Below are 14,990 nucleotides of genomic sequence, written 5' to 3' on the forward strand. Positions count from 1 at the left end.
GTCCTTCCCAAACTGATCAATAAAATTCAATGCAACCCTAATCAAAATTGCATACAATAAATATTTTTGTAGAAATTGACAAATGGATTTTCAAAGTCATATAAAACTCAGAAGGCCTACAACAATTAAAATGACTATGAAAATGGATGAAGTTTAAGTACTAGCACTACCTGATCTCTTGAGTTTTTAGTATTTGAGACAGTGTGGTATTGGCATAAAAACAAATAGATCACTGGGGAAAACTGGGTCCAGAAATAGGCTCACACATATATGGACAATTGATTTTCAACAAAGGCAACTCAGTGCAAAGGCAACTCAGTGGAAAACAAATAGCGCTGGAACAATTGGACATCCGCAAAAATATTTACTTTGACCCATAGTTTGTTCCATGTGTAAAACTCAACTCAAAATGGATTCTAAACATAAATGTAAACCTTAAAACTATAAACTTCTAGATGAAAACAGAAAATCTTTATGAACATGGGGATGAGCAAAGATTTCTTAAATATGATACCAAAAGCACAGGTTATAAATGGCAAAATTGATAAATGAGACCTCATCAAAATTAAAATATTTGTTCTTTGAAAGAACTGCTAAGAGTAACAGAAGACAATGCAAAAACCAGGAAAAAATGTTTTCAAATCACATATCTGATAAAGGACTTATATTCAGAAACATAAAGAGCTCTCAAATATCAAGCATAAGAAAACAAAAATTCAACTTAAAAATGGGCAAAATATTTGAAAACAGTTTAGCAAAGATTTACTAGCAGCAATTGAGCACATTAAAAGATTAAACATCAACATTATCTTGCATCAGAGAAATACAGAGTAAAACCACAAGGATGTAGCACTGCATACCTATTAGAATGCTAACATTACGAAGGCTGGCCATAACAAGTGTTGACGAGAATGTGAAAGATCTGGAATGTTCATGCATTGTTGGTGGAGCTATTAAGTGATACAATCACTTTGCAAAACAGTTTGGGTTTTTTTTTCAGGTTAATCATATATCTACCATATGATTCAACCGTTCTACCCCTAGAAAGTTACCTAAGAGAAATGAAACTATACATTCGTACAAAGACTTTTCATGAACAGCCATAGAAGCTTTATTTAAAACGGCCCCAAACGACCCAAATTCCCACTGACAGGTGAATGAATAAACACACAATGGTATATCTATGTAATGAAAGAGTACCCAGCAATAAGAAATGAACTATTGATAACTGCAAATACATTAATGAATCTCAAAATAATTATGCTAAGTGAATAAGGTCAGACATGATTCTTTTTATGTAAAAATTGATATGAAATCCTAAGAAATTCTAACTAACTAATAGTAAAAAAAGCAGATTAGTGGTTGCCTGGGGGTATGAAGGGGAGGGTGGTGGAAGGGGCTTGTGGGAAAAAGAACAATAGGATAAAAGGAAACTTTTGGAAGTGGAATGTTCATTATCTTCATTGTGGTGATGGTTTCATGGGTGTGTGCTTATGTTAAAACATCAAATTGCACAGTTTAAATGTGTGCGGTTTATTGCATGTCAATTACCCCTCCGTAAATCTGTTTTTAGAAAGTCATAGCGCATCAGAAGAGATTTCAGGCACATCCTTTGAATAATTTCATGATAGATATATTGTAGATGATAGATGAGAGATAGAACAAAATAATGTTACATACATTTTTAATGGTAAGAAATAACAATGTTTGGAAAGGAATCTTGAATTCCTAGGTAATCACTGAAAATTAAAAAGGAGACATGAAGGCAAGACTGGTGACTGCTTAGAGGTACCATACAGATGAACTGTTTATTGGAGGGAGCTTTGACTTGAGGGATAGATGCTCCCGAAGGGCTTCAGAAGGTCCAATCCTGCTCTTGCTGAGGAAGCTGCAAATTCCCTCACATCCTCCTCACTGACCTAGAAGGAGGGCAAAGGTAAGTTCCTCCAACTTCGCATTTATCCCAGTCCATAAAATGCACCATCCCAGCCCAGACCTACCAAATATTGAGACCAAAATTCAACTAAAATCCAGATATTTCCAAAGCACATTGCAACTAAGGGCTGGGAGCTAGGAGAGAGAGGGGGACATGCAGAAGGCAGATACCATGTAAGACTACATACTTTTACTAGATTATGGGCCGATTACTTCCTAAGTTATATAAATGTATAATATAAATACAAGGGTTATAAATATAAGGTATATATGACTCTGTTGTAAACCTGAAACTAATATAATATTGTATGCTAACTACAATTGAATTTTCTTTAATTTTTTAATTACAAAAAAGGAATACATACTTAGGAGTTAGAGGCATTTGAGATCAGATCCTCCCTGGACCGCCATTTTCTTGATGAATAACCTTGGCAAGTTACATAACTTCTTTGGGTCTTATTTCTTCCTTTTGCCAAATGAGGTTAATAATAATTACTTTCCATTAAAGTAGTTAGGAGAACTAAAATAAATGATTCATGTAAATCTTGTAGCATAGTGCTTAGCATTTTTTTAAGTGTTCATTTACATGTGCATTAGTTTAAGAGTTAAGTTAAAAACATTTTAGTGAACTCTCCACTTATGGAATTTTCTAGATCCAAAGCTAATCTCAGCCCTGGAGAGATAATTCCAGACAGTTCTGAAGTGATTAGGTCATTGATCAGCTATGGGCTCCTCTGTTCATCAGTGCTCATTGAGCTGTGGATCCTGGGACAATTGCCATAATAACACTAATTAATGTTTGTAGAATTTCTCCCAGCACCTTCCTAGTCTCCACGAACACCAAGTTGTTGTGAGAATAAATGAGATCCATATAAAACCTGGCCCAGAATAAATGCTCTATACATTGTATTTCACAGTTGAGAAAGCGGGCTGAAACACTCTAACCAATTTGAAGCCATACAGCTAAGCAACAGACTGCACAATTTGGTGCCAAATTCTGAGCTCTTTCTCCAACATAAATGCCCTTATCACTGGCTACAGAAGTTGATGTTGTACTAGGGGAACATTTGCATGGCAGATGCTATTTGTAAAATGGCCCCAAGATGCACTCTTTAATATTAATTGTCCCACCCCACCCCCCAAGTCTGCACTTTTTAAATGACTTGTGTGAAAACAAGAACAAAAGCTGATGTGTGAACCCAAGTCTCTTTGGCCACCAGTGCAGCTTTCTCCCTGTATCTTTTCCTAGGCAAGCTTACCCAACATTTGCCTAAAATTTTTGTCATATGTCCTTAAAAATGAAGTCCCTAGAGTCCAGAAATATAGGGAACTGTTCCACGCATGGGAAATGTAGCCCAGCTCCCACTCAGAAAAGCCAGTGGGGAGGGAGGTCTGGCAGGCAGGACCCACGCCCACGGACAGGTTCTCCCGTGGGGAATCAGGCCTGCATTGTACCTAGGCTGCTATGAGATTTGCTTTTGCTAAAACTCCCTCACCCTGGATTGAGGCAGCAAATGTTTACTGAGTATCTTTAACTTCCTAAAGTCCATGCTAAACCTCCTAAGTATGGAGTGTAACCAGTTCAACCACTTTTGCCCTTGATCTGTAACATCCTTCTCTTTGAAGTAATTAGCAGCATTCTGTCCTTTGCTGTCTGTAAAAGGTAATCACCTACAGTGAACCTGTGCATAGTAAATGAAGACCATGCTTGATGTAATGTGCCCAGAAAATCAATAAAAGCCTGTCCAGGCAGGGGTCGGGCTTTCTCTGGGGGCTCTCTCTGGCCCTCATGCCCCCTCTCACTTAGAGAGTGGCCATGCCATCCCTTTTTTTACACAGGATTTCTGTAGTCCGTGTGAATTTGTCCATCACTGCCACAGCACGCGGACCCCACTGGCCGGGATCCACATCACAGAAACTGCCATTTATTTAATCTCCACACATCATCTCCTCACATACAACTACATGCACACACATGCACACACTGACGCATGCTGTCACATTACACAATCTAGCACATGGAGGCTATAAAGTGACTGTTGACGATGGCCTCATACCCACAAAGATTGCACTTTTACCAATACGGCATAGGGAATAAGGTCGATAATAGTGTAATGACTCTGTGTGACATCAGGCAGGTACTAGACTTACTGGGGTGATCACACCATACATAAGGTGTATAAATGTCCAGTCACTGTGCTGTATACCTGTACTGATATAATAGTGTATGTTAGCTGTAATTGAAAAATAAACTAATTTTTAAAAAGGTTGAACTATTACCTTTTCTTTATCAGGTAAAAGAATAAGAGAAGTACAATAACAATGAATTTCAGATCGAGTGACTATATAGAGTGGGCAGCAGATCATAGCAGGGGACTGTGTGTATGGCTGTTAAGTGTTCAGGTTCTGGGTGGGTGGAAGCCTCTCTCTATCCCTTCCTTGCTCGCTGCCTTGGGAAAACTGCTCAACCTTTCTAAATTCAGGTGCCTCATCTGCCTATGAAACAGGGATAATCGAACAAATCTCCTAAGGTGGTGGTGAGAATTAAATGAGACAATTACTGTAGCAAACATCACAATTCCTGCAAGGTGATAACTGCCTAGTAAATTTTAGTTTATATAGTGTAATCACCATCATCATCATCATCATCATTCAAAAACCACAGAAACAATAAGGAAACAAGGAAAGAATAAATGATGACATTTGAAAAATCCCTGGGATCAAAAGAATAGTTGCTTTTGTAGATAGCTTTGTGATTTTTCCAATGTTTTTGCTCCACTCATTAAGTATTTGGTGTGCCAGGCAATGTATTTTACTCAACAGATACTAATGAATAAGACAGATATGCGCCTACCCATTCATGAATTATATCCCCCAAAATATAGTACTATAAAGTAGGTAAACCCACCTGGCAGATAAGAAAACTGAGGACTGAAGAAGTTGGAACTTACAGGTAAACACTGAAACCTGTGATTCATTCATTCATTCAACAAATATTGAAAATCTCTATGTACTAGCTTTGCTAGACACTGGCATAAAACAGTGACTCCACAGATGAAAAATGCTTACTCATTTGTAGTTTGCTTTCTAGTTGTGGGAATTAGACAATATCAAATACATAAAACATAGTACACCTGATGGTGACAAGTATTACGTGGAATAATAACCCAGAAAGTGGAGGTGGGGAGTCCAAGTGCAATTTTAAGTAGGGCTGTCTGGGAAAGTCTTCCCAAGTAGGTGATACTTGAGAAAAACAAAGGATGTGGAAACTAAGGAATGACATATTTGACAAGGGTCCATCTAGGGCTTTGATCTGCTCAGGGCTCTCCTAACAGCTGCCTTTACCTCTTTATTCCTCAGGCTGTAGATGAGGGGATTCAGCATTGGGGTCACCACTGTGTAGACCACAGACACCACTTGGTCCTCTCCGGAGGACTGGCCCGAGTTATTCCGCAGGTACATGAAGATGAGGGTGCCGAAGAACAGCGACACGGCGGTGAGGTGGGAGGCACAGGTGGAGAAGGTCTTGGCCCGACCCCCGGCTGAGCGGATCTGCATGATGGCCGCAATGATGAACAGGTAGGACACCGAGATCACCAATATACACGCAGGCATGACAAAAATGGCAAACACAATAATGACCACCTCCTGAGTGAAGCTCTCCCCACAAGTGAGTTTTAACAGAGGAGGGAGGTCACAGAAAATAAAGTCAATTTCATTGTTTCCACAAAAGGTGAGCGTGAAAGCTGTGACCGTTCGCACAAAGGCACTGGCAAAACCAGCACCATAAGCCCCGGCTACAAGGCCCCAGCGGGCCTTCTGTGTCATGATGGTGACATAAAGCAGGGGTTGGCACACGGCCACGTAGCGGTCATAGGCCATGATTGCCAGGAGGTAGCAGTCAATGGACGCAAAGAAAGTGAAGAGGAAGAACTGAACTGCACAGCGAGCCTGCGAGATAGCTGTGCCGTGGTCCAGCAGCACAGCCAGCAACTGAGGCACGATGGCAGAGGAGTAGCACATGTCCACGAAGGAGAGGTGACCCAGGAAGAAGTACATGGGGGTGTGGAGCCGACGATCTTTGTGGATCAGGACGACCATTCCCGCATTCCCTAGCAGAGTGACAAGATAGAAACTCAAAAATACCAGGAAGAGAGGCAGCCCCCACTCGGGATGTTCAGTGAATGCAGTAAGGAGGAACTCTGTCACGAGGGTGTGGTTCCGCCCAGCCATCCATTCAGCAGTGTGCTTGGGAGGACTAAGACAAGAACCAGATGGGGGGAAAGTTCAAGTCATTTTCAAGTAATAAAGGTTTAAATTGGGTGTCTGACACGTAGGCACTTGACTTCAACAAACTGCAGTCTACTGTGGCAGTAGATAAATACAGAGCTCACTCTAATATGAGATAAAAAGAGATGAATGCTTCTATTACACTAAGAATGGAGAGCCAGTGATTATCTACCTTACAAGTCAGCCCTTGCATTTGCAACGTTGTCCCCAATTAAATGTTTGATCTTGTACAAGGCACTTAACCTCTCCGAACCTCAATTTCCTCTTCTGCCAAAAGGGAATCATAACATCTGCCCTGTTTTATGAGATAAGGTTAATGCATAGATTAAAACAGATGAGAAAATGCTTTGGAAAGCTAAAGGCACTCCACATGGATATGGTGGCTATTTAAAATTTTAAATGAACATTTTAAGGAAGGAAAATTGATATTCTATGAACAAAAGAGCGTGAGCAAATAATCCATTAGCAATCAGCAATGGGCTCTGCTTTGGGGAATATTTCTATTTTCAGTGTAGCAACATAAGTGTTTAACAACAGCTATTATCTTAATTAGAGCTTGCTGGCTAATCAAGGGTTTTTTGCTGTTTTGTTTTGTTTTGTTTTGTTTTCTGAAAGTACTAGCATTAACCTCCGAATCAAAAGAGCAAACATTAGCTCGTTTTAGCACCTAGCAAAGCTCCATAACCATTGTCTGGTTGTTCTCACAGTCTTAATAAAAGCAGTAGTTTGATGACACACGACATCCAGTTTTGAAAACGGAGAAAACTCTGGTGTTGTCTAAGTGTTGTGGGAGGAATCTGAGTTCCTGGATCTCAGGGTCCTAAATAGAGTTCTAGAACGGGCTGTAAAGGGCCGCTTTGATCATGTTTGATTACCTGATACAACAGCAATCGGGTCAATACTGAGCTAACTCTTTAGGGATAACAAAGAAAAGAAATTCTGAAAGCCATGAGCTGGGCATGAACTGTCCTCACCTGAATTCTCCTTGCGAGTGCCTTCCTCCTTTGTTTAGTGTTTCCTCTGCTGGTAGCCTGCTGATCCAGAGGATACCTGGGTTCTAGTTCACCCCCAGCAGATATGTGAGTCTGGGCAAGTCACTTTTCTTCTCTGGACTTCAATTGCTTTATCTAGTTGAGATGGAGTCACTCCCAGAACATTTATGTCCTATTCTCTCTTCATGGAGTTTCTCACTTTCCTTTCACCCTTACCAAAATAATACATCCCTGGCACTAGGGTTCCCTGGGATTTTTTTCAGACCTGGCCCAGAATAGTAGGACTTGAGGACTTGCTTCTTTCACTGAGCTTCTGATCCAGCACTAGACCTTGCTAGTGGTGCTTTTGTAATAACTGCACCGACATCATGCACTAATTGGTTCCTGAGGGGAGTCTCCAAGGACAGGCAATTTATCTTCATGTGACTTCCTAACAAGGCATCCAATATTGTTGAAGATTTATTTCATTTCAAACTCCCAAAGTTCCATCCCATGTCCTGCCCTTGCTCAGCAGGATATGATGGGGCTGGTTTCTGTTCTTGCCTCATCCCTGTCTTATACCAATAAATAAATAAATAAATAAATTTTTGAAGGTTTCCTATATCTCACTTGGGAATTTTGTAAGGATTTTGCACACTGGCACCCTTCCTGCCATGGTCCGATTTCAAAAGGAGGCTGTTTTTGGTTTTGTTTTGTTTTGTTTTTTAGCATAAACATTTGCTCCTCATCACCAACATACACTGTGACTTTGCAAATTGACCATTTGGCAGAAACATAATGGTGCAAGTGCAGCAGCTGGGAGATGAAATGATAGAAAGGCAGGTGTGAGCAAGTCATGAACAGACTTCTATTAGGCAAACTGAGCAAACTGTTAATGGAGAGTTGGTTGCTCTCCTCCAGAGTACTGGCTTTCAAACTTCAGTGTGCATAAGGATCACCTAAAGAATGTGTTGAAAATGTGAATACTATCATCTCACCCCCATAAATTCTGGTGCAGTGTGTCTGCCATGGAACAAGGCCTTAGATTAACAGCCATCCCAGGTGCTTCTGACACAGCTGATCTCCAAAAATTATATCTAAAGACAATGTCTTGGGAAGCATTCTCAGGAACTCTAACCCTGCTTAACCTTCTGTGCTTTGTCATAAACTAAAATATTACAGGTGTGTTCTGGAAGGCTGTGATTTTTTCAAAGTCCCATCAGCACCTTACTTCCTCACGGGAGACCTAACATAGCCAGGGTGGGTTTGATGGGTCTCTATTACAAATATAAAAAACTAAATACAGAGAAGGCTATGCAGCTACTTGCTGCTAAAACAATGACTTGAACTGGGTCAGTGTTCTGTTGATTAATCCTGTTCAGAGGATGACATACGACAAGAGAACTCAAGGGCAGTAGATCAGAATGACCTGGGCTGGGAGCTTCAAAAATCCCAAGGTTCAGCGTGCACCCCTTCAAATAAATCAGAACGTTTGAGTGTAGAAACCAGACATAAGTTTTTTTTTTAAATTGCCAGGTAATTGCAATGTGCAGCAAAGTTTGAGACCCATGTCCAAAGGCTTCCACCCTGCAAAGTCTTGTTTCCCCCAAGTGTCCTAGGTGGAGAATAGGTTTTGTGTTCTCTTGAGTTTGGAAATCACTGCATACTGTATTCCCCACACAGAAAATCATGTTGCTCGTGATCATTTTAAAGGATCTATAAAGTCCTATACTTAAGAAACCCTGTCAACTTTTTTTTTTGACATTTGTATTTCACAGATATTGTTTATCCCATTTTAATAGTGAACAAGCTGAAGTACAGTGATTTGTGCAACTACTCATTCACTCATTCAACAAATATTTATTGTGAGCTAAGGCACTGTTCTGAAGACTGGGGATAGAGACCAAAATTATAATGTTTGCATTCTAGTGCAGGTAGACAAAAACAGATGGAAATATAAACTGCATAGCCTGTCCGACAGTCATCAATGCTGTGGAGAAAAATTCAGCTGGGTAGAGGCTTTTTATTTATTTTTTATTTTTATTTTTATTTTTTTTAGATTTTATCCTTTCTTTTTATTTTTTAAAATTATATTTTATTATGCTACTACAATTTTCCCAATTTTGCCCCTTTATTCCCCCTCTACCCTGCACCCCCCAAACCTCCAGCATTCCCCTCCCCATAGTTCATATCCATGGGTTGTACATATAAGTTCCTTGAGTTCTCTGTTTCTTATACCATTTTTGACCTCTCCCTGTCTATTTAATGCCTACCAATTATGCTTTTTCTTCCCTGTACCTTTTCCTCTTTCTTCCTCTCCTCCCCACCCACTGAAAACCCTCCATGTGATGTCTATTTCTCTGATTCTGTTCCTGTTCTAGTTGTTTGCTTAGTTTTTGTTTTCATTGTTTTTATTTTTTTTAGGTTCATTTGTTGATAGTTGTAAGTTTGTTGTCATTTTCTGTTCATATTTTTGACCTTCCTTTTCTTAGATAAGTCCCTTTAACATTTCGTATAATAAGGACTTGGTGATGTCGAACTCCTTTAACTTGACCTTGTCTGAGAAGCACTTTATCTGCCCTTCCATTCTAAATGCTGGCTTTGCTGGATAGAGTATTCTTGGATGTAGGTCCTTGCCTTTAATGCCTTGGAATACTTCTTTCCAGCCCCTTCTTGCCTGTAAGGTTTCTTTTGAGAAATCAGTTGATAGCCTTATGGGCACTCCTTTGTAGGTAACTCTTTCCTTTCCTCTTGCTGCTTTTAAGATTGTCTCTTTGTCTTTAATCTTGGGTAACTTAATGATGATGTGCCTTGGTGTGTTCCTCTTTGGGTCCAACTTCTCTGGGACTCTCTGGGCTTCCTGGACTTCCTGGAAGTCTATTTCCTTTGCGAGATTGGGGAAGTTCTTCATTATTTGTTCAAATAAGCTTTCAATTTCTTGCTGTTGTTCTTCTCCTTCTGGCACCCCTATAATTTGGATATTGGAACATTTCAGGTTGTCCCAGAGATTCCTCAGCCTCTCCTCATTTTTTTTGATTCTTGTTTCTGCATTCTGTTCCAGTTGGATGTTTATTTCTTCCTTTTGTTCCAAATCATTGCTTTGAGTCCTGGTTTCCTTCCTGTCACTGTTGGTTCCCTGAATATTTTTGCTTTATTTCCTTTTGGGTATCTTTCATTTGTTCTTTTATTTTTTGACCAAGCTCAATCAGTTCTGTGAGCATTTTGATTACCAGGGCTTTAAATTATCCATCAGATAGGTTGGCTATATACTCCTCGCTTAGCTCTCTCTCTGAGGTTTTGCACTGTTCTTTCATTTTGGCCCTATTTCTTTGTTTGGGGCCCCTGATAAGTTGTAAGGGGTGGGGCCTTAGGTATTCACCCTGGCAGGGTAATCCTCCTTGCTGCGCTGTGGCACTGCCTGTTGGGGAGGGGCCAGAGAGGGGACAATGCCCCTGTCAACTTTCTTTAACCCACCACTTACCAAAAATGTTTGACCACAGTTGCTCTTTTTCATTGAAAGCAGGTTAGCATGCTGCAGAACTAGAGCTCCTAAATAAGGATGCTGCTTAGGCAGTGCAGCTCCAAAAAAGCTCAGCAATTGACCAAATGCCAAACAGCAAAGAAGCAATGGTTCCAAGCAAAGGCATCTCCTGATGACTCATCTCAGAATCTGGCTCTTTTTTAGTCTCTGTCAGACTGGCTGCCACAAGAGCAATCACTCCCACTGGGAAGGGAGCTGGGAGGGGGCCAGGCGAAGAGCATCATCCTTCCACATTGATCCCCCCAGGGAGCTATGGAAGAGGAATCCATCTTTCCTTTTAAGAAACTTTTCCTTCAGTTGTTAAGTGGGTCCATGTCTGAGCCTCTGCAGTTCTGCTTCATAAACAATCTTGACCCTACCTCACCCCACCCTCAAGTGAAATAAGCTGCTGAGGCCATCAGAACACTACTTTCAGGAAGCTACAGTAGAGTTTAAAACCATTTTCAAATAATTATTAAGATTTTCATCATGAGGCCAGACCCAGGAAAGAAGCAGAATGAACCTTATAAAGTATAGATCAAGATTTCACATATTATGAGTGTTGAGACTTATAAAACTAAAGTAAAAGAAATGTACTTTAAAGTAAAGATTTGGTCCTAACAACTATAGATCTGATCAACTTTGGTTTCCAGATTTAGAGATTCGGGGCATGGTGGGAGCTGAGCCAAAATGTGAAATGGAAATCCAGTAAGGTAATAATGGCAAAAACTACCTAAGCTGCTTACTATATGTGGTTTCCCTTTCTAAGATGATTGATAGATGATGACAGATAGATAGATAGATATAGATAGATACATAGATGATAGATAGATGTATTGCTCATTTAATCCATGCAACAATCCTATGAATTAGGTACTATTATTATCACCATTTTAAGCAGACAAGAAAATGTAGTCACAGAGAGTTGAAGTGGATCACCAATAGTCCCACAGTAACGGGCAGAGCTAGAGATTGAACCCAAGCAGTCTGAATTCAGAATACACACTCTTAACTCCTATACTACATTGCAAACCCTCAGGAGGATGTCTCTGAACTTCATGTTTGGAAATAGTCGGGAAGTTTTTTCCTCTACATCTGTATTTTCTTTCTAGCCTCTTAGAAAGAAAAGGATTGGGCTTAGAGCTGGGACCTAAGTCGAAGAGAGAGGAGATTATGGTAGAAAATTCTTGGGGAATTTGGCCAGGCCCTTGCTCCTTCTGAGAAGTATTATAGCCATGGTGAAATGATTGACTCGGCACCCCCTGGGGCTCCACATGGTCTCACCGTTCTCAGTACATGTGATTAGATGAGGAGAAAGGTCAGTGGGTTGATTGCCAGTATTAACACTCTCCTCTTCCAAATAATTTAGGACTTCTGGCCAAGATGGAAGCATAGGTAGATATACTTTGTCTCCTCACACAACCAAAAAGACAGCAACAAATTTAAAAACAAAAAATAATCAGAACTACCTGAAAATCAAACAGACTTCCACTGCATGGAAGTCTGAAAACTGAGGAGTTAAAGAAGAAACATTCATCTAGACCAGTAGGAGGGGCAAAAATGGGCAGCCAGTGCAGAGAGTGCTTGTGGCAAGGCTGCAGCTGGTAGACCGTGTTGTCCCACATTTGCATGCCAATAAACTGGGAGGAACAACTGGGGAGTGAGACAGACTGTGCAACCCAGGATTCCAGTGTTGGAAAATAAAGCCTCAAAACCTCTGGCTATAAAAATCTGTGGAGGTTGCAGCAGCAGGAGAAACCCCCAGCCTCACAAGAAAGTCAATTGGAGAGCCCCACAGGGTCCTGAATGTACACAAACCACTCACCCAGGAATCAGCACCGGAAGGGACCAATTTGCTTGTGGATAGCAGGGGAAGTGACTGAAAGCCGGCTGAGAACTGAACAAGCAACATTGTTCCCTCTCTGATGCCTCCTGCCCATACAGCACCATAACGCAACAAAGTGGGTTGCCCCACCCTGGCAAATACCTAAGGCTCTTCCCCTTACAAAGAGACAGAGAAATATGGCTCAAATGAAAGTATATATTAAAACTCCAAACATAGAACTAAACAATGAAGAGATAGCCAACCTATCAGAGTTCAAAGTTTGGTTGCAGAGTTCAAAACACTGGTAATCAGGATGCTCACAGAAATGGTTAAGTATAGTCAAAAAATAGATGAAAAAAGTGAAGGCTATACAAAGTGAAATAAAGAAAAAGATATAGGGAACCAATCATGAAGGGAAGGAAACTTCATATCAACGATTTGGAGCAGAAGGAAGAAATAAATATTCAACCAAAATAGAGTGAAGAAACAAGAATTCAAAAAAATGAGGAGAGGCTTAGGAACCTCCAGGACAACTTTAAACATCTGAATCATAGGGGTGCCAGAAGAAGACAAGAAATTGAAAACTTATTTGAACAAATAATGAAGGAGAACTTCCCCAATCTGGCAAAGGAAATAGACTTCCAGGAAGTTCAGGAAGCTCAGAGAGTCCCAAAGAAGTTGGACCCAAGGAAGTACAACCAAGGCACATCATAATAACAGTACCCAAGATTAAAGATAAGGAGAGAATCTTGAAAGCAGCAAGAGAAAAGGGGACAGTTACCTACAATGAAGTGCCCATAAGACACTCAGATGATTTCTCAACAGAAAGCTTGCAAGCAAGCATGGGCTCTAAAGAAGTATTCCAATGCATGAAAGGCAAGGACCTACATCCAAGATTACTCTATCCAGCAAAGCTTTCACTTAGAATGGAAGGGCAGATAAAGTGCTTTCTAGATAAGGTAAAGTTCAAGGAGTTCATCATCACCAAGCCCTTATTATATGAAATGTTAAAGGGACTTATCTAAGAAAAAGAAGATAAAAAAATATGAACTGTAAAGTGACAACAAACTCACAACTATCAACAAATGAACCTGAAAAAAAAAAAAAACCCAAAGCAAACAACTAGAACAGGAACAGAATCACAGAAATGGAGATCACATGGAGGGTTATCAGTGGAGAGGGAGGAGAATGGGGGAAATTTTACAGGGAATTAGAAGCATAAATGGTAGGTACAAAATAGACAGGGGGAGATTAAGAATAGTGTAGGAAATGGAGAAGCCAAAGAACTTTATATGCGACCACGGACATGAACTAAGGGGGGAATGCTGGTGGGGGTGGGGTACAGGGTAGAGGGGAATAAAGGGGAGAAAAAAATGGGACAACTGTAGTAGCATAATCAGGAAAATATACTTTAAGAAAACACTCTCCCCTTCCAAAACAGTGTTTTCCTGAACTACTTTAAGTGGGTACCTATTCCTTGTAACCAAAGAGTCATGACTTACAGTCTGGAGGAGGCACAAGGAAGGGCTACAGATTTGGTGTAAGAAAGATATATCCTCAACTGTCACCCTGGGATCCATTTCTGCTATATTTCCCAATCCATACTTGGGTGGATCTCATGCCAATTCAAGGCCGAACCTCATAACTTTGCTTTGGAAGAACTTTTCCTGCTATAACAGTTCATCCTTGGTGAACTGACCTTGTTTTACACATTCTGGAACTCCAAAACTTTTCTAGGCTCCTATAAGAAGCTAGAACTAAAGGGGATATTAGAAGTCAAGTGGCTCAGGCTTTCCAATGCACAGGTGAACAGGCTGAGGTTCCCAAATATTTTTTAATATATTTTATTCATTATGCTATTACACTTGTCCCATTTCCCCCCCTTTATCCCCCTGCACCCTGCACACCCCCTCCCACCCGCATGCCCCCCACTTTTAGTTCATGTCCATGGGTCATACATATAAGTTCTTTGGCTTCTCCATTTCCTATACTATTCTTAACCTCCCCCTGTCTATTTTCTACCTACCATTTATACTACTAATTCTCTATACCTTTCCCGCCTCTCTCCCCCTCCCACTCCCCAGCTGATAACCCTCCATGTGATCTCCATTTCTGTGGTTCTGTTCCTGTTCTAGTTGTTTGCTTAGTTTGTTTTTGTTTTTGTTTTAGGTTCGGTTGTTAATAACTGTGAGTTTGCTGTCATTTTACTGTTCATATTTTTTATCTCATTTTTCTTAGATAAGTCCCTTTAACATTTCATATAATAAGGGGTGGTGATGATGAACTCCTTGAACTTGACCTCATCTGGGAAGCACTTTATCTGCCCTTCCATTCTAAATGATAGCTTCGCTGGATAGAGCAATCTTGGATGTAGGTCCTTGTCTTTCATGACTTGGAATACTTCTTTCCAGCCCATTCTTGCTTGCAAGCTTTCTGTTGAGAAATCATC

The 14,990-nt window shown here is 40.5% G+C and overlaps 1 protein-coding gene across 4 annotated transcripts; it reads right to left on the reverse strand.

Annotated features, from left to right (window-relative positions):
* Nucleotides 1-1,617: 1,617 nt before the first annotated feature.
* On the reverse strand, nucleotides 1,618-7,517 carry LOC112320326 (olfactory receptor 9Q2). Of its 4 annotated transcripts, none has more exons than XM_045185653.2 (3): nucleotides 7,200-7,517; nucleotides 5,281-6,047; nucleotides 1,618-1,919 (listed from the first exon to the last, which is right to left on the reverse strand). In XM_045185653.2, the coding sequence occupies exons 2-3, from the start codon at nucleotides 6,034-6,036 to the stop codon at nucleotides 1,809-1,811; spliced, it is 867 nt and encodes a 288-aa protein (XP_045041588.2). In that variant the 5' UTR covers nucleotides 6,037-6,047; nucleotides 7,200-7,517; the 3' UTR covers nucleotides 1,618-1,808. The 4 variants fall into 4 exon arrangements, 3 of the variants coding, with proteins under 3 accessions (XP_045041588.2, XP_024433561.3, XP_045041587.2); XM_024577793.3 differs by having other exon boundaries at nucleotides 5,281-6,193; XR_006653629.2 differs by having other exon boundaries at nucleotides 1,899-1,919; nucleotides 4,844-6,193.
* Nucleotides 7,518-14,990: the final 7,473 nt, after the last annotated feature.

Source organism: Desmodus rotundus, chromosome 5, assembly GCF_022682495.2.
Source record: "Desmodus rotundus isolate HL8 chromosome 5, HLdesRot8A.1, whole genome shotgun sequence".
Lineage (NCBI taxonomy): Eukaryota > Metazoa > Chordata > Mammalia > Chiroptera > Phyllostomidae > Desmodus > Desmodus rotundus.

What these genes read in the sequence shown, in the direction of transcription:
- LOC112320326 (XM_024577793.3), bottom strand. Translation starts at nt 6,168, where the DNA reads ATGGCTGGGCGGAACCACACCCTCGTGACAGAGTTCCTCCTTACTGCA. An exon ending in ACAGCCTGAGGAATAAAGAG is followed by an intron (nt 1,920 to 5,280) that starts GTAAAGGCAGCT and finishes CCCTCCTTCTAG; the next exon opens with GTCAGTGAGGAGGATGTGAG.